This window comes from Podarcis vaucheri, assembly GCF_965113315.1.
Source record: "Podarcis vaucheri genome assembly, chromosome: 3".
Classification (NCBI taxonomy): Eukaryota; Metazoa; Chordata; class Lepidosauria; order Squamata; family Lacertidae; genus Podarcis; species Podarcis vaucheri.
The window spans coordinates 110,534,438-110,560,197 of NC_138761.1; the positions used below are offsets into that span (position 1 = coordinate 110,534,438).

General features: G+C 42.8%; 1 protein-coding gene across 6 annotated transcripts in view; it reads left to right on the top strand.

Annotated features, from left to right (window-relative positions):
* Nucleotides 1–25,760, top strand: part of TASP1 (taspase 1) — a 67,936-nt gene that overhangs the window by 35,780 nt on the left and 6,396 nt on the right. For 4 of the 6 annotated variants that reach the window (XM_082215594.1, XM_082215593.1, XM_082215596.1 and 1 more), the window contains 5 exons: nt 24–143; nt 2,875–2,953; nt 11,549–11,659; nt 21,483–21,593; nt 22,214–22,287. In XM_082215594.1, the coding sequence (XP_082071720.1) occupies nt 24–143; nt 2,875–2,953; nt 11,549–11,659; nt 21,483–21,593; nt 22,214–22,287 (495 nt within the window). The remainder of the gene's footprint in view (nt 1–23; nt 144–2,874; nt 2,954–11,548; nt 11,660–21,482; nt 21,594–22,213; nt 22,288–25,760) is intronic. The other 2 variants (XM_082215595.1, XM_082215597.1) reach the window with 2 other exon arrangements.

Consider the following 25,760-nt stretch of genomic DNA (forward strand, 5'->3'; position numbering starts at 1 on the left):
GTCTTTGTTTCCCTGTCACATAGGAGAATGACTCAGGAACACTGGATACCGTTGGAGCAGTTGTTGTTGACCAGGAAGGAAATGTCGCTGCTGCAGTGTCCAGTGGAGGCTTAGCCTTGAAGCACCCTGGACGAGTTGGTCAGGTAGGTCTTAGTAGGGCTTTCATGTTGAGTTGCATTTTACCCTGTCTTCCCAACTTGCTGTGAAAGAGAGAACTGGCTGGGTGACATTCTTTACAACTTAGGAAAAGTAGTGTTTATGAGAAAGCTGTGTTTTACATGATAAACCATTGTAAGTGGGAATCAGCCAAAAGCTCGATATCATAAGCAGAATCATAATTTTGGGTATGGGTCTATGTAAAAAAAAAGAAAAGGTAAAGGACCCCTGGCAGTTAAGTCCAGTTGCGAATGACTTTGGGGTTGCGGCACTCATCTCACTTTACTGCCCGAGGGAGCTGACGTTTGTCCGCAGACAGTTTTTCCGGGTCATGTGGTCAGCATGACTAAGCCGCTTCTGGCAAAACCAGAGCAGCGCACGGAAACGCTGTTTACCTTCCCGCTGGAGTGGTTCCTATTTATCTACTTGCACTTTGACGTGCTTTCGAACTTCTAGGTTGGCAGGAGCTGGGACCGAGCAACGGGAGCTCACCCTGTTGCAGAGATTCGAACTGCGGACCTTTGGATTGGCAAGCCCTAGGCTCAGTGGTTTAGACTACAGCACCACCCGCAATCCGAGGGTATGGGTCTAGGGTATACATAAAATACTGCTGATTTGCTGATTGAGATGTTCCACATTCCACTGCTGTCTGAAGTATGGTTGGTAGCTACATGGGACAGGGCTTTCTTGACCATAACACCCAGAGTTCCTCTTCTGGAAAGTATCCTGATAGCAGAACACGTAGTTAAGATGGTCTCTGGCCCCTTCAACATTGTCTTTTGTAATTAGAGTAAGTCAGGGCCCCACCTGCCCAGGAAGCTGGAAATAGGCCAGCAAAGCAGGGGGCAGGTCTTGCAGAATAGGAAATCAGAGTGACCAGCAGCAATTGTACCAATTTGTGTATTTTTTTTAAAAAAGCAGCAAAACCACCTTAAACACATTATTGGCAATAGTATTCCAGGGCTCCCAATCTTCCACGTGTTAGGTCATTGCTTTATCTAACTAGATGTCCAGACTAGGAGCACAGAGAAGTGAAGGCAGCTGGGTGATGGTGGTGGAAGCTTCACACTGCTCCTTCAGCCTACTTCACAGGCTTTTATCCTAGCAGTGACCAAGTGCCAAGAGTTCTTACACTTTGCTTAGTCTCTTGATATGTGGCATTAGACTGATATCTTGATTGCAGACATTATCTTGGACTGGAAGACTTTTTGTTGATATGTAACTACAGGTCATAAACTTTTGGCCTGATCAGAGTGCCTCTAGGCAAATGGACACATGCACCCTAGAACATGCCATTTCATCGTCCAAGGAATGTTCTTTTCCTTTGATCTGATTGTTTTGCTTAAAGGCAAAGTCCTATTTATTTGAAGCGCCATTAGCAGCTACAACTTACTTCCCCTCTTTGGCTCTTGCAGAGCCCACTTTTGTTTGAAATCATTTGCCTTTCTCATTCATACAGTTTATAATTCATTACATTTAAAATACTAATAGTACAATGTAGGCCGAAACCTTCATAAAAATAGTTGAGTATATTCACAAAATTTTCAGATTCTGATTTTGCAAAATCATAACTGACTTATTGCAGAGTGTGACACCTGAAACCACATTTAAATGGGTCTAGATAATCAGTACCATTTTTAGAGTTCCTGGAGCTGTCCAGCGACCAACTGCTTGAGCATCTTGCTTAAAAAGGGTGTTTGTGATGCCCTACAATGATCACATTTTTCAAAGTTTGGAGAGACCTCCTTTAGGAGTGGTCTCTTAACTGCTTATTTCAGGGTGCCAGGGATCACCCTCTTTCTCTCTAAGATATTTATCACTCCCTGGATCCAGTGTTCGCAATTCCCATTGTTCTAGGCGCATTTTGTGACAAGGAATTTCATTAGCATGAGCAGTTTCTGAGCTCTGGGCGCGGTACTGCACCCACTTCCAGCTACTCTCTGAAGACTGGAGAAGAGGCCCTCTTTTAAAAATTAGGCGGGTGGGCAGGGGAAGGACTAGAACATGTGAAAATAATAATTTAGCTGCAGTTCATTCATTTTCAGCTTTGTATTCTTGTTATAAAAAAGCATGCCTAGACATTCCGTTGTTTTTCCCATAACCTAGGTTTAAGGTGCCATTTAGCTCCTAGCTTTCGTATCTCAGTTTCTAACACTGCCTGGATCCAGCTAGTTAATCCCCCTCTGCTAGCTGCATGAGGAGGGAAGGGCCAGCTAAGTGTTCTGGATACCTCCCTGGATGGAAGTGCAAAACTAGTGGCATCCATGTCAAGTTGAATTCAGAGTACTTAGTGAACATGTTACAGCGTGCCCTTGAGGGTACTTTCACATTTCTATGTAGGCCAAGCTGGAGAAACCCCCAGACTTCCTGGAAAAAGCACCACAAGATGGCATGCTGAAGATGCAGTGATGACAGGGAAGTATGGTTTATACACTGTCTTCACCACTGTTACCATGTAGGCTTGGTAATGGGTTCTCATCTGTATTCTATGGACCTAACATAGAATCATCCACCACTTGCTTGCATTGGACTGAGATCATTATATCTAAAATGGGCCATCCATTTGAATCACATGGATGAAAGACCTGACTATACAATTCTTACCAAAATAGAGGTATATGGCACCTTTTGCAGATGAACAAAGGAAATGATTCTTTACCCAAAAGTTTTACTTGGTGTAAAGGGGCAAATAGTTCTCTCTCTTTCTTCTTCTGTCAGGCAGCTCTTTACGGATGTGGCTGCTGGGCTGAAAACTTGGGAATTCAGAATCCTTACTCTACAGCTGTGAGTACCTCAGGTATTTGCTGTTCTTACAAATATTTCACCGGAACATATTTTCCTTCTATATACAGCTATTTGAAGTATATTCTTATGGATGAACCTATATGAAGTACTGGAATAGATTCTACTGTTTCCATTATCTTACTTATTCAGATTCACGTTAATGGGAAGATGATGCTGTAATCATAATCATAAATGTGCAGATAAACTTTGATATACAGATACGGTATTTTTCGTCCCATAGGACACACCTAGTTTTTTTGGGGGGGAAAACTTTTTCCTTTATTTCCCCCCCCCCCCCAAAGCAGGTCGGGGAAACCGAACCAGGTCGAGGAACAGCGGGATGGCAGCGCTGCGCCTCCCTGCTGTCCCCCGAGATTGTGGGGCGGCCGATGTCTGCCCGACGTGAGGGGCGCCCTGCTTCAGGGCGCCCCGCCCACTGGGCGGCAGGCTGCTATCCGCAGCGTGGGGAGCCCTGCGGGGAACTCCTGCAGGGCTCCCCACGCTGTGGATGTCTGTCCAGCGGGCGGGGCGCTCTGCTTCAGGGTGCTCCGCGTGCCGGGCGGCAGGCTGCTATCCGCAGTGTGGGGAGCCCTGCGGGGAACTCCTGCAGGGCTCCCCACGCTGTGGATGTCTGTCCAGCGGGCGGGGCGCTCTGCTCCAGGGTGCTCCGCGTGCCGGGCGGCAGGCTGCTATCCGCAGTGTGGGGAGCCCTGCGGGGAACTCCTGCAGGGCTCCCCATGCTGCGGATGTCTGCCCGGCGCGAGGGGCGCTCTGCTTCAGGGCGCCCCGCCCTCCGGGCGGCAGGCTGCTATCCGCAGCGTGGGAAGCCCTGCGGGGACCTCCCGCAGGGCTGCCTAGGCTGTGGATGTGTTCCCGAAGCGCCGGGCGCTCTGCTTTCAGGGCGCCCGACGCTCCGGGAAGCAGGCTGCTATCCGCAGCCTAGACATCCCTGCGGGACCTCCCGCAGGGCTGCCTAGGCTGCGGATGTGTTCCCGAAGCGCCGGGAGCTCTGCTTTCAGCGCGCCCGCGCTCCGGGAAGCAGGCTACTATGCGCAGCCTAGACAGCCCTGCGGGACCTCCCGCAGGGCTGCCTAGGCTGCGGATGTCTTCCTGAAGCCTAGAGCAGTGTTTCCCAAACGTTTTTGGGCAACGGCACACCTGTTTACTGAAAAAAAATCTCGCGGCACACCACCATTAAAGCCCCGCCCCGTGACGTCAGCGCGCAGCGTCACGCCGGGAGGGACGCACAAAAGTGAAAGTTTTTTCCCTCGGCAGCTCCTCTCAGCTGCGCTCAATCCGCCTTGGAGCGCAGGAGCGATGCCTCTCTCTGGCTCTCCCTCCGCGCAGGCTGAGGGAGGGAGGGAGGGGCGCGTGTGACCCGTCTCTGCTGGGAGACCAAACCCAGCGAGGCAGAGTCGCGCGGAGGCGCCCAGGCAGCGCTGCCGGCTGCGAGGAGGAGCGCCAGGCAGCAGCAGGAGGCGCGGCCTCTCCTCGCCGCCGCCGCCCCGCCTCTCGCCGCCCGACTCGCCCGCCTCCCTCCAGGTATCTCGCGGCACACCAGCCGATGTCTCACGGCACACTCGTGTGCCGCGGAACACCGGTTGGGAAACACTGGCCTAGAGAGTAAGAGGGGTCAGTGCGCACCGACCCCTCTCGCTCTCCAAGCTTCAGCGAAAGCCTGCATTCGCCCCATAGGACGCACCCAGATTTCCCCTTCATTTTTGGAGGGGAAAAAGTGCGTCCTATAGGGCGAAAAATACGGTACATGCAAAATGCAGCAAAAATCATGCTTGATCCAGATTAAAGAACAAATAGTTATGAAACATTTATCTGTGCATTTAACGACGCAAAACTAAATGATTAGTACTGCATGAGCAAACCTTGGACTTTTGTGCTCCCCCTTTGCTTCTTTTTCAGTGCAGCCATGAGAAGGAGATTGGAAGCTTACCTTTTCTGTATATCGCTTATTTCTGAACCCCAATTTAGTTAGCCTTGATTTAATTGTAATTTGAAACCATGGTTTGAAGGTGGCTTTATCAAGATATGAGTACCAACAGCTCGTATTTTACACACACAAAAAGTGGGGAGAGGCACTGACTATACCAATGGTTCCTAATAAACTCATTTCAAAATTTGGAGGTGCTGTAATGGAAAATTAACTTTGGCTTTATCTTCCTTGCTATTGAGAAGTACCGTAACTTGTTTTAAGGAGCCACGTGGAATGTGTATTCTTTATGTAACCATTAATACTTATGCGAAGAAAGGGGTGAGTGCTTGTCATATCTCGATGGGAATTCTATTCTGTAGAATAGGGGCAGCCACACTAAAAACCCTGTTCCAAGTTACTGCAGAGTGAGCTTCTGAGATCTTTGGAATTTGCAGGAGAAACTGCCCTGTAGGTTGCAGCAGTCTGCTTTGCATATGAGGGAGAATGCAGTCTATATTGTTAGGAATCCTGAACAAGGCTAGTCATAGATTTTCATTTAAAATGTAGTTCTAGTAGGGGGGGGGGTTGGGGGGGTTAGAATGCAAATTGTACTTTCTTTCCACTACTGTAGTAACACCATCTCATACTCTAAATATCTTGCCTCTCTCTTGCTTCCTTTTCTTCACTCCTTACTGTCATATTGTAGAGTTTAAACTTGTCAAGACAGTGACCTGTCTTTTCCCCCTACTACTCTATGTTGCATACAGTGGTGCCTCACAAGACGAAAAGAATTCGTTCCGCGAGTCTTTTCGTCTTGCGATGTTTATCGTCTTGCGAAGCACGGTCCGTTGCAACTGCGCCTCTTCAAGCGGCTTTTTTAAAAAAAGCGCAAGACGTTTTCATCTTGCAAAGCAAGCCCATAGGGAAATTCGTCTAGTGAAGCAACGCAAAAACGGAAAACCCTTTCGTCTAGCACAGGGGTCTGCAACCTTTAAGACAAAAAGAGCCACTTGGACCCGTTTCCGAAGAAAAAAACCTGGGAGCCGCAAAACTCGTCATTATAAAAATAACTTTTTTGTCACTTTTTTATTATTTCTTTGTTTGACCCCTCAGAATTACTCCTCCTCATAGAAATAAATGTTAAATTAACAAGTTACCTTTTTTTGTGTGTGTGTTCTTCACTCCCCTTCAAAACAGTGACCAGCGTACACGCCCCTTTTCAATGCAGTGACCAGCGTACATGCCCCTTACAATGTAGCGGGTGGGCGGGTGGGAAGGTGACGTCAGGGTGGTGCATGACTAACGCACGCACCGTCCCCATGCGATGTCACAGCCAGTACAGCGCCTGCCACAGTGGCGAGTGTCGGGGCGCACAAGGCGCCTCCTCCCCTTGCTAGTATCCGCCCCGGAGCCATGGCAAAGGTGTAAAAGAGCCACATGCGGCTCCGGAGCCGCGGGTTGCAGACCCCTGGTCTAGCGAGTTTTTCGCCTTGCGAGGCATTCGTCTTGTGGGGCACCACTGTAAATCATAATGATCGGTATAACCCTTCTGTTAGCTCCTGACAACCAAGTAAAATAACAATTGATTTATCTAAATCATGCTACCAGAGTTTCTTCCTACCTACCAGAGTTTTTAAGCAGCATGCTTGTTCCTAATTGCATTATTCCAAAAATTATCTTTCAGCAATGTTGAAATCTTTTCAAAATTGGTTTGCATCTACAGTATCATATGTATATATATAGAGAGAGGAGAAGAGAGTTTTAACAAGAATTGTTCCTTGAAAACAGCAGGGAGAATAGGGAGATACTATAGTATGTACACGTGTGTGGTTTTATTTATTTATTATTTACTATTTATCATTGTGACTTAAAATGCTACGTTGAGAAACTCTTTTCAAAATACTGCATAGCAAGCTTTGATATACTAATGAGTGCCACCTCTGAAGTAGTATACAATGCTGATTGGTTTTTTTAATAGTGTTGCATAGCAGATAACAATTTTAATGTCTTTGTGTGCAGTTCTGTTTTTGTTTAGATTCCAGAGCTGTTTTGCTATTGCGGCAAGAGTATCTAACAATAGCTCACGAGCTATTAACATGCTGCCTGACTTTCTCCCCCATAGCCTTTTGCATATGGCTTGCAGAAAGAGGGCCCTGGGTTTTCATTTCTCCCTCCGTTCAATAGGAGTTGCTTTCATGTTTGAAAATTGAAAACGTGTGTGTTTCAGTGTGGTGTATGAATGTGGGTGCCCTCTGACACACCTGCTTCTAATTTCCTGACTTGAAAGGAAAGCCCATCAAAAGAAGCAGAAAACCGTTTCTGTGACATGCTGCTCTGAAACCCTTTTGCTTTACAGAAGTTCTTTGCTATGCCATCTTTATTCCATTGCTAGAGGACTCTGAGGTGCAGGGCTGGAATAATAAGTAATGTTTTACTTTATCCTATGCTGAGGTTTTTTTAAGGCTCTTGTTGTGGTTACTTTAAAGTGCAGAAATCTGCTTAGGGGGAAAGCATGGTGTAGGTGCTGGGCTTTGTGACAAGCTCAAACGAGAAACAATACATATGGTAGTAAATGGTCCTGGAAACTGATAAAGCGGGTTACACTGTTAACAGTTAAACTTTGCATGTTTTCAGTGTTTCATTGTAAAATACCTGAAATACTGCCAGAACTGAATGGTGTGCCCTCTATAAATGATTTCCTGGCTTAATAATGGCAAAGCAAAAGATGTTAGATACATTTTGAGGACTACTGTAATGTACACTGTGCCTGTAAATGCTTCCTCCAACTTTGGAAGCAACTCATTATAATGAGTAAATGAGAACCAAACTCCACGTTATGCAGGAGATCCACAAGGTTTTCTTTCCTCGGGTTGAAACCACACGGGGCTGCCAGTTTGATTAAAGTGGTGGCTGGCGGAGGAGGTGTTGAATGTGTGCGCGCGCGCGCGCACACACACACACACACACACTCTTATCTGCTGCTTGCCCCGTGAGGGAAATACGAAATCATCTGGGGAAGTTTGAATATACCTAATAGTTACTTGCTTTCTGAAATGTACACCCTCTACCCTTTTTTTGTGTCTAATTGCTGTTCAAAGCACCTTATGACAGAATAAACTTATCAAATAACAATAAAAAGTGACAAGAACAAACAAAGCTTAGAACAGCATAAAATAGTCGGATAATACAGCAGATAAAGCAGTCAAACCAGCAACAGCTAAAATAAAAAAATAAAAACAGTAAAGTGGCCAATAAATCCCACAGATTAAAAAAACACAATTGTAGCATAAAATGTTCTGCATTCGTGGGACGCCTCAAGTAAATAAAGTTCAGAGGCAGATAGTAGAAGAGGTGGCATTGCCCTGATCTAAGGCTGTGTGTCATGGGCTTTCCAATGATACTTTGCTGGGTTGGTGCGGCATAGATTATGTACTGAAATAATAATTTAATTTTATATCCCTATCAAAGGAGCCCAGGGCAGTGAATAACAAGCAAATACAGTCGTATATTGGAAGTTGAACAGAATCCGTTCCGGAAGTCCGTTTGACTTCCGAAACGTTCGACTTCCAAAGTGCGGCTTCTGATTGGCTGCAGGAGGCTCCTGCAGCCAATCGGAAGCCCCGCCGGACGTTCAGCTTCCAAAAGAACGTTCAAAAACCAGAACACTCACTTCTGGGTTTGTGCTGTTCGGGAGCTGGAATGTTCGACTCCCAAGGCGTTTGAGAGCCGAGGCACGACTGTAAAATCATTAAAATTCCAGTACAGATCCAGACTGAGAAAGGTCTTGCCTTAAATGGCTTGCTAGAAGAGGAAGGTCTTCAGTAGGTGCTGAAAAGACAACAAACGGTGCCTGTCTAAAATTGAAAAGGGAAGAATTTCCAAAGGGTAGTTGCAATGATATTAAATGCCTGATCCTTACATGGTGTGAAATGGATCTCCTGACAATATGGTATCTGTAGAAGATCCTCCCTTGCGTCCAGTGTGCAGTGACCAACTGGATTTATGTGAGACAATCCTTCAGGTATAGACATTGCACATAGTGCACAGAAACACCTCACAGCAAAATTATTCATTTGCATTTATTCAGAGAAATAAAATCCAAGCAAAACCTTCCATATTACTTGGAGGTAGGATGTTCAGATGAAAACAGACATGGCAACTGCATGACATGATTCACCTGCTGAAATTCCCTTTTCTACACAACCATTAAAGATGCAGCAGGCCTGTCCTCTTTTTCATATGGCCATCCTCTTTGAAGGTAATGCAACTTTCAGCACAATCCTAACCATTTTTTAAAAGAAAATCCCATTATGGTATGTGTGTCTAGGATTGCAGCCTTTGCCAAACAGTCCTAACACTGGCAAGTTGGCAGGCCAAATTCTGAATTCACAGGTTTTACTGAAAGGATTGAAGTGAGAGGAAATATATGGTGTAAACCAACCCAGAGCACTTGAAATCTAGAGGGGAGGAGAGGAAAGAAAGCCAGATAAAAATAAACTGTTTTGAGCGACCTGAATACATCTCATTCAGGTACCATTCCAAAAGCATCACTTTCAAATCTGGGTAACTTCTCCTGGTGGTTTCTTATCCTTTATGTATACCTTATGGTCATATCTGGAAGGACTTCCAGAGTCTTTCTCTGGGGTTGTGCAAGTCCTTCACATTGAATCCATTTTAATGGCTAGAAGTCAGTTGGAACAGTGAATTTTTGGCTGAATTTATGGGGATTAAACAATCTTGGTGTGTGTTCTCCTTTTAGCCCAGTATATTATGAGCCAAATTAACTTAAAGGCGTGTTTCTTTTCTCTCTCTTTTGTCCCTTGCCAAATAAAAATATTTTCCTAACATATTAGTGCAGTACTGTATTGAAAGTAGACAATCCAGTTCTGCAGAGACTGGGGTACTGGTGGCGGCTCACACAACTGAATTATTCTCCATTCAAAAATGATGTCCGGGAAGTCTAGACCCTAGTTTTATGTGTGGAGAGAGAGTTCTGTTACGTGAGCACTTGGAGTCTGAAGTGGTATAGTTCAGACACAGGTTTGGTGCAATCTGAGAGCGAGGCCAGTATTTAGAGACACTCCTGTGTTGCATATGTGGTAGAAATAAGTCGTCATGCAAGGTTTATTTTGTTTTTAAAACATATAAATTAGTCATAGCTCAGGTAGAGCATTTACAAGGGAGGAAGCCATAACACACGTTTTCTGTGGCATACAGAGGTTTGTTTTTTTTACCAGCCGTACATTTATGGATAGAATGCGCAAAAATGATCAGCATAAAATATCTTTCTGCTCATCTGCCATCGGCTGGTAAAGTCAGAGGGTGTGTCTTTGCTGCCCGGCTGTGTTCTGGAATTCCTTGAAGTCTGCCAACAAACTTGGAGATGAAAAGGACTGGGTGTATTACAGCTGGCAAACTCTTACTGCTGAATCCAAGGTTTGCGGCTGACTAAATTTCTGGGATCCTGTCTGTTCCATTCAGTTTGAGAAACAGGTTCACCTTTACTCTGTCTGAGCCCGTTGTTGCACAGTTATCCCCCACAAGCACTATGTTAGTCAGCTATCATTGTTGTTACCAGCATTCATGCTGAAAAATATCTGCCACCTAGAATGAAGCCTCTGTCCTAAGAATGGGGTTGGGAATAAAGTTGATTAGGAGCATCTGTGGTCTTAAAAATCACAGAAATCATAACTAAATATATTGAAATGACAAAGCAAAGGTGCTTGCTGGTGTGCTTGAGTCAGACACCATTCTGGAAAATGTTCTGCCCTACTTTCATTAAAAGTACAGTGGTACCTCGGGTTACAAACGCTTCGGGTTATGCCTTTTCAGGTTGTGGACTGCAGGAAACCCGGAAGTACCGGAAAGGGTTACTTCCGGGTTTCGCACTCGTGCATGCGCATAAGTGTTAAATCGCGTCACGCGCAGGCGCGGCGCTGCAGGTTATGAACACTGCGGGTTGCAGACATGCCTCCATCACGGATTACATCCGAAACCCGAGTTTCCACTGTACAGACCTAGGGTGTAGCTTTTTAACCCTTTAAAATGGGAATAGGAGGGTTTTCCAGTTAATGGCTTTCCTGGCATCTGGTTGAGGTGAGTGAGAAAAGAAATGTTGTCTTAAACTTAGTTGTACTGGCTCTTAACCAATCCCCCTAACCAATCTGTGAAAATTCTGACATCAAAAGGATTTCTGTATTTCTAAAACTGGTATATCTTTAACTGATGCACAACTATGTGCTTCCTTGAGTGTCTGTATAAATTGGACTTGACAGTTAATCGATAAAAAAAGGTCTTAACTTGAGGTTAGGGGAGGCATGGATGAGAGAAGGATTATCAAACACTTTGTACGTTGACACTTGAGGCCTAAATAAGTAGGCGTTTTCTTGAAAGCAAGCCTCTTGGGTTGTACTTGACACAACAGCCTTCACTGTGCTGTAGAATCCTAAGTCATTGTGAAATATGAGTTAATATAGAATAAAACTGATGCCTTCACTTTTTAAATGTTTTCTTTTCCTTTGCATTATTTTCCTGCTTTGTTCATATGTCTTAACTTTCCGAAATCTTTCTTGGGATTTGCGCAGAGACAAGATTGCAATGATTTGCCCCCAAAATTTGTGTTTAGTGCTTTCCCCAATCGTACAGATATAGGTTAACCATGCTTGTTAATGTTTTGTGTAGGTTGTGGGGAGCACCTTGTGCGGACCTTATTGGCCAGAGAATGTTCGTGTGCTTTGCAAAATGAAGATGCTCATCAGGCTCTACTAGAAACTATGCAAAACAAGTTTATTAGTAAGTACAAGATTTGTTAGCAGATCTCTGAAGAGGCTAAGAACTGCTGTCTGTCTACTTTTCTTCTGATCCTCCCCAAAGTGACACTTGTACCAGTGTTCCACTTCACAAACTTCCTAGCGTTGCTTCAAGTGGGTATTCTTAGAATGTCCCCATGCTCCCTTAAACACCAAGAAGCCAGTATTTCATAGTGCTGGTTATTGGCATTAATGGAGCTCACCTTCTGTGTTAGATGGAGACAGGTGTTGCTTCACATCTGCAGAGCAAGCAGTTTCACTTAAACCTTTCACTGTGCACAGGCAGTTTTTAGTAAATGTTTTATGGATCAAGTGAGGTGAGTCTTGCCAGAGGTGTAGCCATGTTGTTCTGTTGTGGCAGCAAAAAACAATGAGGCTTGTGACACCAGGAAGAGTAACACATTGATTAGAGCTTTAGCTTTTGGGGACTAATACCTGTTCAATGCAGTGCAGTCTAGTCTATTGGGGGCGGGGGAAGGTTGAACTCCAGAGTTCCAGAAGACACTGTTGTTTTTGTCGTAAGCCTGTTGCAGCAGAAATGGTTTTGGTATGTTAGGGGGGTCTTGTGACACAAGCTGATAGTTATAGTGTGTATAACGCATACATGAAATAATTCAGAGTATAAAAGAGAGATATAAATAGGCAACATTGAGGAACATCTTGGTGGCTTTTGTGTTTCCTACTTTTTTTACTTCGATACCTTTTCTTCTGTGCTATCCTTCTGATTCTTTGATCTCACCTGCTTTGTTGTGCAGATGTTTGAAAATGAAAATGTGTAGGTGGTTGAATGTGTAAGAGGTTCGCAACAAAATCCTAAGCCCTTAATAGAAACGGAATTTTACCCAAAAGCTGTAACGGATTATGTTGAAGGGATGTGTGCATGTGTTGAAAATATAGATGAAGAATGTTTCTATGAAACCATTTCAACCAACTTCTCGTTGATTTGAACTATTATGACTACCAGTACTTCTATTTTCAATTTGGGATAGCTTGCTAAATATGGGCAACTTTTGCTGTTGAAAGTTTGCCATTAGTTTTTAGGCAAGAAAAGCCCTTTCAAGAATTGACCGAATGAGGATTAGTGAGTAGATTTCTTGTCATAGTAGCAGTGTTTGAATTAGAATGATCTTGTTTTGGCTTGGCTCTCATTATTCCTGGAAATAAGTGTTTTATTTATGATTAAAAGGACATTAATGCTCTTGTTTTATATGAGGGCTCCTAAAAAAGAAAACTGCCTTCTTTGCAAAATCTAAGATAGTCCTAACCTCTAGTTTATCTTCTGTCACATTAGTCACCAAAACAAACAATGGAAAAGTGAATGGCTCTTTAACTTGATTAAGACCTTGATGCAATTTTAACAACATCCTGAATAGTTTCCCTCCCCAGTAACTACTTCACAAAACACTACTGTATTTTTATAAGAATGTTTATGAAAGGGATGTTTAGAGCCTTTTAAAGTACAACACATGCCTTTCTGTGCTGATAACCTTGTGTGAAGGTGGGGGGAGCCCTACTGTGTTTTAGCTGAAATGTTGAAAGGGAACTTTTTAGAGACAGAATATTTCAGTGTTGGGTCCAAAGAATCCTGAAACCCCAGCATATGGTTTGCTGAACGCTGCCGTTTCTCGGAATCGGCACAGCTAACTTTTTGCAAAAGTACACCTAAGAGGTTATGCAAAAATACTGGGCATATGCTGAATAGCTCTTTTCTTAAAAACTTTCCTGCTGTTGATTTTAAATGATACAAAAGTTTGCTTGAGGTGTAATGTATGATGCAGGTTTTCCCTCTCCTATGAAATAACTGTGAATAAAATAGGCTAATAGCCTTCTTATGACAGTATGACTTGTTCTCAAATTTTATTTTTTTTTTAAAAGTAGCATGCTTTATGGTAACATTAAAACGTCTACTATAACAGTACAGATCTTTAGAGAAATAATAGCTCGGCAAGAAATAACTGAAAAGGATAGTCAGAACTGAAAATATTGGCCTCAAGGGCAGCTGAATACAGCTTTTTTCCACCACACTTCTGATGCTCCTTCTCCCCCCAACGTTTTTTTTCATAATTCAGATATCCACAGAGGCTTGGGAATATTTCTTCCCACTTAGGAATACCTGACTTAAACATCTGGATTTTTTTTTTTTAAGGTGATGGGCAGAATTAGTGGCAGATGGTCTTTTGTCATCTGATATTTATAGCAAGCACTGCAGAGGACACAAATGATGATTAACAGTAGAATACCTGGTTTGTTTATTATACAGATAGTTTAATGAAGATGTAGGATGATGTACACAATGGTCTGATGCAGAGTGGAAATGGTATTCTGTATACATAAGCATATTTCATAAAGAACAGTGGATTTTATAACTCGTCTAGTCCTTTCAAATTCAGCCAAGTTTGTGGAATGCAGCTTGTGGAATGTTTATCCTGTTTTGCAGGCAGGCAGATTGGGAAGCTAACAATGGAAATATGTGTAGAATTGCATGTAAAGTACTTTTAAACCTTTGGAAACCTGATAGTGGTGTTTTTTCGTGTGTGTTTTTTTAATGCTTGCATTGTTTTGCAAAGGGAGTATTTATTTGAATCTTCTCCTTGCAGTTTCATCATTTTGTGGTGGCTGCTTCTGTGGCCAAAAAAAGGCTGCCCCAACCCCAGAATGAAACAGCTGTCTTGCTGTCCCCATGGTATCATCATTCATCAGGCATAGACAGATGGAAGCGTTCTAAATAGTCCTTCAGATATACTTTTTTTTAACCAAGAGAAGGAAGGAGGTCCTATCAGCTAGCTGATTGTTGATGCCCCACCCTGTAATTCTGTGTGGGGAGAATCCAAATTGCCCTAGAGAAGCGTTGAGGAGAGCAACAGACCTATCAAAGGTCCATATAGTTTTTGGGTAGCAGCCTTTCCTTTTGGTTGATGACGTCTAGCCAGGACACCCTCTCACAGAACTACCGTTCCCAGCACTTTTAAGCTAAAGTTCCTACAGTTCTTTGGGTGAAGCTACAAATGTTAAAGTGGTAAAAGATTGCTTTAACTATATGGTGTGGGTGTTAGTCTAGGTCTGTCAATCAAAACCTTCTTACTGGCTTTCTCTGCTGTCCTGAAGTGCTCACCCTGTTTCCTTTGTTGTACCACCTCCTTGATGATATAAAAAAGGGGGAAATGTTAACCAGTGGCAGGGAAAGTTATTATTATTTGTTTCTGTGCAGGACGCCTAATTAACAGTAGCTAACAAGTGAGTTTGTTTTTGTTGAAGAAAATGCTTTCATTTCTTCAATATACTCTGAAAGTACAAAATGATTTTTAAATTGTAAGTATGGAACTTCAGGCGTACTGAAACATGCATGCAGAACCAAGCATCCTTTCCAACATTATCATGGGCACGCAAGCGAATTGTTTTTTAAAAGGAAAATGGAAATTCCTTCATCATTTTTCTCCATGAAACTCATTAGCTAGCTTGAAGCCTTTTGATTATGGAACTTTAGAACCCTATAAAGTCTAGTTAAAAAAGTACACTTTGTTTTCAGTTCTGACCTAGAAACAGTAACACATGCATTCACATCATTAACATGGAAAGGAAAAACCTTTGAGTGGAGACCTGGCTGTTCCAGCCCCCACCTCGCCAAAGCGTACTGTTAAGTAGGTCTCAAAACCCACTGAAAGCTTCCTTGCTGTACCCCATTGCTTGTTGCCATGCAAGCGGAGCCAAAGGTCTATTGAATTTTTGGATTGTTTCCATCTAACTTGGTTTTAAAGCTGTTCTAAAAAACAAACAAAACAAAACCTTGGAATCTGATTGGTACCAAAGAATTATTGGCATGATCCTCTTTCTCTCTTGAGCATATGCCATCTAAACAGTGCGTTGTCCCAACTAAATATTGCTGTTGCATAAAGGCAATATTTTTGTGTGATAATTGATAACATTTAGCCAACCATTTTTCTTTAAAAGAAAGTATTTGTGTACACAGTTCTGTAGGATGAAAACTAAACTGGTGATCCGTATAAATTTATTAGACTTACTTTTGGCATTTGTTGCATTACAGACACTGTAGAGGCTGTTGAAAACATTTTCGAACAGTTTCTAGCACAAATACTGCTTTGCGGATGTTATATTTGCACCTGTGCACATACAATATAACGTATAGCCTTTAAGACTGACGACAGACACTGCAGAGAAGAAAAACACTTTTTCTTACTTACCCAATTTAATATTGCAGTATGTCGATCCACATTCATGTTTCATAAAGGTATGACAGAAAACTCAATTTGTATGTGAATACAGGTGTCTCCCCACTTATGCATGGGGTTACGTTCCCAGGTACTGCGTGTATATGTTAAATAGTGGGGAGCACCATCTAAAAAGCCTGTAAACACCCTCTAAAAGCCTGGAACCTCATGAAAAAACCCCTTTAAAAAGCAGCAGCACTTACCAGACTGGTGTGAATGGAGGCTCTCAATCGTCCTCATCGCTGGAGAGGACAATGTGGAAACAACGGCAAGGAGGGTGGGATAGACTGGTACCCTGAAAGGCCTGGCTCTGATTCAGAGGTAGACTTCCTGGTGCTTGGCTGTGGGTCATTTTTGCAGTTTCCCTGCTCTTTTCGGACCATTTTTGCCGTTTTTGTGCCTTTTTACAGTTTAACTTGTTTGCTTTATTTCCCAGCACTGTGCATATAGGCGGTCGCACATGAGTCAAAATGTGCGTAAGTGAGGAGACGCCTGTATTTATCTGTGTGTGAGAATAATAAAACTAAATGGGATGGCATGCAGTCTGTTCTTGATGGTAGATACCAAGGAGTCAAATAGTACAATAAATTAACTGGTTTTATGTGTTCACTGATTGATACATGTAGACCAGCATCAAACCTAAGAACTCATTTTCTGTTAATACGAAGTGGAAACTAATCAGGTGAAACAAAATTCTGATCTTGTTTCGACAGCTGTGCTGATCCATTGGGGTGGGGGGATTATTTTGGCTGCTATCCTTTAGAGCTCCTTTAGGACTTGGAGATGCCATTAGGACTACTGGTTTGTTTTGCTTTTTTGCCGTCAATTTTCTACCCTGCTTTTTGGCTCAAGTGAGTCCCCAAGAGATGTTGCATCTTTTTGAACCTTTGGGCACATCAGAAATTTTGAGAATGCTGTGGGTATCAGTATCTCTTGCTTCTCTTCTCCCTCTTCCAGGTCATTTCTCCTGTCCCCAGACTGAAAGCATACACAGATGATTCGCAGTTACAAAAAGCAACAGTGGTACTCGCTACTGAGGAGGGTGGCTGCCATTTAAACTGAACACTGGCCTATCTCTTCAGCAGCATTAGCTGCTATTATGAAAAGTGTACAGAAAGTAAAAACTCTTGCCCTTCCATGTTTATCAGGTTCCTTTTTGGATCGGAGCCTAGCTCTACTGCCTCCCTTCCTCCAGAAAATAATGTAATCTTCTCAATAAAAGTTTAGAGTTGGGTGTCGTCGTGCCCCCCCCAACACAAATCTGGGTAACATTTCCCCTCTGACCACCCTGTTGATGCAAATCATGGTTGCTGTTTACTATGTGTGTGTATTTTTGAGTAAATATTTATGAACAGGCTTAGATGTTACTATGCAGCTTGAAATGTAGTAGAAATATTTATATTTCAAACTTCAAAGTCTCAAAATACTGCTAGTAAAAACTTCAGTGAATTCGAAAAATGGAGTGACAAGTATTCTTGAACTGCTGTTCACTTTCCGCATAGTACTACTGCTATTTCTTTTACTTGATGGTCCTGGCTACAAGACCTTCCTAGTCACAATTTATATTAGCAAATACCCAAATTCAGAAAGTGTCAAGATGTTTCACAAATGGATTTTCCTTTATTGACCCCCCCTTTCCTTCCCAGGAAAGAGATGGTGCGTCTCAAGTAATTTCACATGCGTGTAGGCGCACATCACGTGGTACATGTTTTCCCCTTACACAGTAAAGATGCTTTGGTATGGAAATGACATGTTGCAAAGTTTCCTTTATTGCACTAGAAAAAGTAAGAATGAGGTTAGGACCCAGGAATTTCTTTATTGAATATGAACCTAATAAAATTCACGTAGTAATTAACGTTACTCCGCTATGTTAGTTATTAAATAGTTACGGAGGGGAAATGTTGCTTTTAAAAAAGAATTGGGAAGAACATGTTGAAAATTCATTGCAGCCTGGAGCATAAACAAAGGACTAGTAACATGATAGATGGCAAAGAGCATGATAGCTTGGTTATGTTATCCATTTATATGTCGGAATTGTTAATTAACATTAAAAATTGTATTTGAAGTCTAATTGTTTTTAGTATTTAAAGCTTTCCCCAACCTGATGCCCTCTAGACTTTGTTGGACTACAATATCCATCCATTCTGACCAATGGTCATGCTGGGGCAGATGGGCATTATTCAAAAATACGTTTTTGAAGCTGGGCGGAACCTGCAATCTGTTTAGATAAATTTAAATCTTCAGAAATCCAGAATGAAGGGAAAGCCCATGAGCAGGTTGCTGCAGCCTTTCTCGAAATTGTTGTAACCAGAGTAAGTTCCCTCTTTGGCTTTTGAGGAGGTGTGGGCAGGCATATTGAGTCATAAAGCTGGCCATAAAAAAATTGTCCCTTGAAAAAGTCAGACATGCCTGGGTAGTTCAGTTGGTTAGAGTGTGGTTCTGATAACACCAAGGTTGCAGGTTCAATCCCCGTATGGGATGGATACATAGATGATCCTCAGGATCACTTCCAACTCTACAGTTCTATGATTCTATTACTGTGAATCTCCTAGGTCTCTCAGATACTCTTTGGGAAGTTTAGGGGGTTCCTGGGGTCTTTGTGTTCATTTGATAGGTCATATTTCCCACCCATTTTTAAGGTCCTGGAGCCTAGAGTACTCCTTATTTGTCAGGCCCGGCCTCAAAGTTCCTGTTTGTGAGCCAGGCTCACATTGGTTCCTAGGTTCTGTTCAGCGGCTGAGTTTTTATCTGTGAAAGGTAGTTTATCACTTAAACATTTTGCCTTCAACTGACTTCGATTACTGTGCTCTTCAAAAGTTAAGCACCAGTATTGGAGAAACTAATTGTAGATGTTACTTGGAGTAGTAATTAGCTCATGGCTTTCTGAAATAGATTGAACTATATCCCTAAGATTAATGTTTTGTTACCTTCATATCCTTAGCTACCCAGCTATGTACTGCAGACATAAAGGTAAAGGTAAAGGTACCCCTGCCCGAACGGGCCAGTCTTGACAGACTCTGGGGTTTGTGCGCCCATCTCACATCTATAGGCCGGGGGCCAGCGCTGTCCGGAGACACTTCCGGGTCACGTGGCCAGCGTGACAAAGCTGCATCTGGCGAGCCAGCGCAGCACACGGAACGCCGTTTACCTTCCCGCTGGTAAGCGGTACCTATTTATCTACTTGCCCCCTGGGGTGCTTTCGAACTGCTAGGTTGGCAGGCGCTGGGACCGAGCAGCGGGAGCGCACCCCGCCGCGGGGATTCGAACCGCCGACCTTTCGATCGGCAAGCCCTAGGCGCTGAGGCTTTAGCAGACATATCTTGCAGCAATCATGAAACAAACAGTGCTTTGTCACATTTTGGTTGTTCTAGCTAGAGGCTTGAAGTTTAAAATCTCTCATTCCTCCCGCATGGTGAAGAGATTGGCTCCAGTACAAGCACTGTTGCCCATGCAAATAGCAGAGGTTGGGGGGGGGGGGTTGCTCCAGATTAGAGTTGCAGCAGGGAGCAAAAGTTTAATGCCCACCTCCAAGTGCTTGCACTCCCAGGCTAACCATATGACACTCACTTGTAGTGTGGCCCTAAGTTTTCACTTTTTTGGTGTGGTGTAAAGCAATCTTTCCATGAGCGGAAGGACATCTGTTGATAGTGGTCCATAAAGCAAGTAAAGTTAGTTGCACTTAAAGTCCCAGTGGGACAAGCTAGTTAAACAACTTGATTGGGCTGCCACCTAGATTGATGTTTCTAGCCTCACCCCACCCCACCCCACAAAAAATTATAGTGTTAATATTTAGATTGCTCAGGATGTTACTTGACTAATTGCTAATTGATTTGTGGAATCTCAGGAACTTTTCTGCTAGAGTGTGACAGTCTGTGGAATGGATTCCACAATCCTTGAGCACTTCCTTTGGGATGGGTGTAGAGACTGAACTCTGTTTCAGGCAGTGCTGCTGCTCAAGGCCTCTTGGCCTCCAGTAGCTTTTGCACAGGATCCACATTCAGTGTTTTGTACCATCTTTGTGCAAAGCACTCAAAGACCTTATGATAAAAGAACACATCTTTGTCTGAGGTTAAAAAAAATTGTCAAAAACGTACGTTTTTCTCAAGTAAAAATAAATGAAATGGTTGTCTTTCACTGTTGTTGCTCGATATTTAGGGCAATAAACATTTAGCAAATGTGTGATCAAAGACTTTTTGGCCTTAACTAACTTGTTACATTTGCATTTAATCTTGTGGCTTAAGATGTTTAGGTCATATTTAAACCATAAAATACTTTCCACGTTCTGAAAGCGTATGACATTAATTTCAAGTCACACAAAAGGGGAATGCATAAGTTTTATTTGGCTAATTTAAAAATAATTACAGCTTCTGGTATAGCACCTTTTTTTTTCAAAAAAGCATGTTTTGAATTTGAAAGGAAACATTTGTCAGACAGTTGTTTTCTGCTCTCTTGCCAACGTTTCTGACGGGCTTCTCAGCACGGAAAGCACAGGATGCAAACAGCACTGACTTTGGCCAGCTTTCTTTAGTAGTGGGTACTGCAACTCGTAGAAGTCCCAGTATTTTAGGAACTGCTGTTTATTGTCACTTCAGTGGTAGCGTGCTTATTCTTCTTTGAAAACACAAGAACAGAATGTTTCAAAATGCTTTGAAGAGTGGCTGGAAATGCTTCAATCTGAGTGAGTGATCCATGCCTCTGCCAGTACGGGATGGGATTCTGTAGGGAGCCCCTGGGCCTAATTTTGTCGTCTAGGCCACTCCTCTGTCTGAGGCCATACCCACCAATGGCCCTGCTCCATGGCCCTAGGGCAACCCACTCAGATGGCTGGAATGTGTATTTGAACTGTGTTACTGCCTGTTGCTTGCCTGGGTGGAGAGATGTGTGTGCAGAAACCTCTGACTTCTCTATGGCTCGAACGTGCTATATAGTACTCCTTGGTGTACAGAGGTTAAGAATCTCCACCCACTTTTTGTCTCTGGCTTCGCCCACCACTTGCCTGCAGCCTCCAGAAGTTTGCCCAGGAGGAAATGTAACCCTTGAGCTGGAAAAGATTCCCCACCTCTGCTATAGGGCTTAATTGGATCCTTCCTCCCTTTCCTATATGGTGCAGGGTACACCTGAACACAAACAAGCTCTTAACTTGGCACGTGTACTGAGTAACCTGCACTGCACAATCTTGGACAGGAGTGAGGTGGTTGATTCTACATATGGGAGACACATGTTGGCCTCTTGGGGAAGGTAATGACCACATGCATTAGCATGCGCCTTGCAGTAAACGCTCCTGGTTGAACATGAATTGTATCTTTTATCATTTCCTCTAATGAGAAATGTAATGGGCCTAATTTGATGTGAAGGACAGAGAAATGGGACCACCAGCAGACAAGGGAGATTTTTTTTCCCCCATACTCAAGTGATTCCTCACATACGCAGAAAAATGCTACTTGTTTTAAAGCATATGGAGGCAAATGCCAGAAAAGTTCTGAAGTTCTGGAACTGAGGACATTAATGTAATTCGTACTATATAGTGCGCTTTTAAAAAATCTGTTTTCATGGTTCTCTCCCCCCCAAATTTCTTCCCAGGTTCACCTTTTCTAGCCAATGAGGATGGTGTTCTCGGAGGTGTGATAGTTCTTCGATCTTGTCGGTGTTCTGCAGAGTCGAACTCTCCACAGGATAAGCAGTCTCTACTAGGTAAGTGTGCAAAGAAAGCCCTACTGAATATCTTATTTTTAAGTTCTTTAATTTAGATCTATTACATTAACTACAGCTTGTGAGAGCTGGGGAAAAATGAATGGATGTCAACAAATTACAATCCAATATTCCCAAACCTTTATCTTTCGTTAACTTGTTTCATCGACCTCCTCACACCTCCCTTTTTTGTATTCTAATTATTAATTATCTCAGCAAATCATTTCCATCTTTCACTATATTCTATCATTAAATTACCTTAATTTATTTTAACCTTATCTTACCATAAAAAGCCCTAGAGCTTAAAACTTAAAACTTATTTATACATAATTCCGTATAGTATTTCTATTAAAGCCAAATAGTTTCATTCCAGCATTTTTCTAACACTCGTTAATTTCACACTAATTCTCTAAATGAATTTTTAAACTTTCTTCCAATCTTCATCCATCGTCTCTTCTTCCTGGTCTCGGGTTTTGTCAGTCCTTTCTATCCCTTCCATCTAGTCCATTAACCTGGTGACCTTCTATCCGAGGCTCTTAAGTCTTTTCCATGTCCCTTCTGCAGGTCTTCTTCATCTTTTACACTTAATAAGTAAAGCATTACTGTTGTGTTTAAACCCATAGTAGAGTTCCTGTGGAGTCATACAACAGAGAGCATGTGTGTCGGGTATATGTCAGCACAGGATGGCAAAGCTAAGGTAAGTCACAAATAATACTTAGCGCATGGGTAGGCAAACTTCAGCGTGTTTTTACAGGAGTAGAATGTGTCCTTTTATTTAAAATGCATCTCTGGGTTATTTGTGGGGTCTGCCTGGTGTTTTTACATGAGTAGAATGTGTGCTTTTCTTTAAAATGCATCTCTGGGTTATTTGTGGGGCATAGGAATTCGTTCATATTTTTTTCCCCAAAATATAGTCCAGCCCTCCACAAGGTCTGAGGGACAGTGAACTGGCCCCCTGCTGAAAAAGTTTGCTGACCCCTGACTTAGTGTGTAAAAAATTGTGGTTATCTTAGGGTGTGTTTTCTCCCTATCATTTTCTTGTACCAAAACAAAAATAAAGGATGCTGAAGTGTTGTAAATTTCCTGGTTGAATTTGGATTCAATCTTCCCATGTCCATACCAAGCCTTGGCCCAGTTCAGATATCATGGCCATGCTATTTGTTCAATGATCACAGGTGCTTATTTGTGCTTATGCACCATCCCCTTTTCCTAAGTTGCTCATACCATAGGCCACAGGGTGCTCCCAATTACCAAATTATGCTTGGCCATGATTTCTTGAGTGGGCTTCTTTCCGGCTTAGCATACCTGAAATAGTGACTATAAGCAATAGAGAATGAATAGTGTTCTTCAGCAAATCCACTTTTTAAAAAAATGGCAAGAGCATTTCCTTTTGCTCCTTCTGCTTTGTCAAGTTGAAAGTTGCATTCAGATCTTTGACCTCTAAATACTTTTTGGGTCAGAGTTATGGAATAAAGCAAAAGTAGATGCACTGATGAAGTGAAACTAATGTAAATAAGTTTCAATGGCTTGTAAGAAGATGGAAGTGGTGGGTGGAAAGTTAAGCCTGCCTCTGAAAAAGCTAAGGAACAATAAGCCTGCCCATTGAATGGTCTAGATACAAGCAACACAACTATGTCTGGGTTGCTTTTTAATCAGGTGTTTTCAGTGAGGAAGTAAAGTTAAAGAGACAGGTTTTCCTTTCAAGCTTTTATTTTAACAAGTCATATTGCAAGCCAAACTAGTACAGTTCAGTTGCTGATTTAGCCATATGTGAATATTTTATGGCATTGTACAAAAAATACAATAAAAATATTCCTTATCAAAAGGAATTTGCCCCTTTGATGCCTTGCTCTTCTGGACTTGCTCTTCTGACACTTGATATAGATTCAGAAAAAGAAGACATGTCAATCCTTCAGCTTGCACTCTGCGCCCTTGTCCCTTATGACACCTCACAGTTTCCAGTTTCCTGCATCCAAATGTCTTTATGCCAAGAAAAATGGCTTATCTCCCTAATTCCCAGAGAGTCAGTATTTTGGGAGAGAGGAGTGCTAGTGCTACTACTGCTTTATTGCTAGGCAAGTTCAGTGTTAGATTAGAAGTACTATAATCCTAAACTTTATGTAGTACTAGGGTAGTATGTGGCTTGAAGGCAGCCTATGAGGCATTGATGCTAACAAGGCTAATAGCTCAGTTTGCCCAGAGATCTTTTCCTACTTGCAGAACCTCCATTGGACATCTGGTGTGCATTGTTATCATACTGCTGGCAAATTCTCCAGCTGGCAATTTTGATTGGGCTGACAGACACAGCTGCTCTTCTTGGTTCACTTTTAAATTATGCTTGTGACCTTCCTTTAGGAGAGTTAATCCTTCTCTTTCTTTTGAGCCTATGGCTGCAAATGTTTTCCAGAAAGTAAACCGCAAATGTCATGACCACTTAACTGCTAATGCTTAAGAAACCAACTGCTCTTGTAAAAGATGGATTTCTGTGTTCTTGGGAGTTGAGACAAACTTAAAGATGGCATGTAGAACTAAGAGAGTGCTTTTTTGTATAAAACAAGGTGCTGGTACTCATATATTGATAAAAGTGCTGAGTGTGCCAGCAGAAAATAGATGCGAAACACGAGAAAAAAAGAAGAGCTGGTACCGTAAAATAATATTTGGTGTTTGCTAAAAGAATGTTCTTTTCTATATGTTGCCTGCTTAGTATGCAATGCCTTTGGCATTAGATGTAGTGCATCTGAAAGAAGCTCTAGGAACTTCTGTTTTTAAGAAAATAGGCAACAGATTGTGCTACAAGATCTTGTTGATGGATTTCCCTTTTATTTGGAGGTTTGCCTTCAAGAGTAGCACTTGCCATCATGAGGTGTTTTTCCATGGGCCTGCTCTCTCTCTCTCTTTTGACCAACCACCTAACAATAGAAGCACCAGACCCAGCAGTTTGTCCATTGGCTGCGGTTACTTTTTGGGTTGGCTTAATAGAAGTAGACTGCAAGAGCAGCCTGGCTGTAAATGGCTAATGATCAAGGTTTCGATTAAAAAATAGTAGCTCTCTGAGCTTGTAACCACACTCTTTTCCAGCAACTGTATTTAGTCTGTCTTAAAATACACTTTTGAGGAGGAAGATGGGAAATGGTTGGTTGGGAGGAAGCAACCCATTTGCCTGTGGAAATGTTATTTTGGGCTACAGTTCAGTACAGCTCGCTTTCGTGCCATTTCTGTCCTTCGGGGCAACGCTTCCTAAAATTAGCGCTGTGTTTCTTTCAAAACAGCATTGAAATAGGCATTTGGAGAAGTCTGATTCAGATCTTCTTGGAGATTATAGAGAGGCATAAGTGAGTGCCTGAGGGAAGCGTTCGTGGTGCAGTTTCACTGTGGGTTCATGTATGGGTGGTAGGAAGGCAAGTGCTTATTATTGTGGGGTGGGCTCTTGTTCCTTTTGTTAAATGCTCTACGCAGTTGCCAATAGCAGAAATGCAATCCCTCGCTGTACTTTTTTGTGTGCTTGATGGTGGACCTCACTCAGCTTCACCTAAGCTTAAACACAGGGGTCAGCAAACCTTTTCAGCAGGAGGCCGGTCTACTGTCCCTCAGACCTTGTGGGGGGCCGGACTATTTTTTTTGGGGGGGGATGAACAAATTCCTATGCCCCACAAATAACCCAGAGATGCATTTTAAAGAAAAGCACACATTCTACTCATGTAAAAACACGCTGGTTCCCGGACCCTCCGCAGGCCAGATTTAGAAGGCGATTGGGCCGGATCCGGCCCCCGGGCCTTAGTTTGCCTATCCATGCTTTAACACCTTCAATCTGATCTGCTGAGCAGTAAGCTCCACTTGTTGCCTTAGTGCTTCTTTCCAAGCTTGTTTACGTAGGACTGTAGCATATATGTGTGTTTAAACTGTAGCCCTCTTGTTTGTTTGGAAATATCAGAGATTTCTAAAACACAATTTTAAGGAAGTACAGTTGGGGCGCTTCCTCAAGGTTTTTGCAGTGTAGGCTGCTACTGTTCAGGTTTCCATCCACTCCGTTCCACATATTTCCAACGCTACTTTTCTCTCCATCTCCCCAATAGTCAGCATTGTGAGAACACTAAATAGGCTTACTTCTCATTGGGCTGGTTTTCTTGTAAGGGGCATCCCTCTTCAAAGGTGACTGTGGGGTGCGGCACT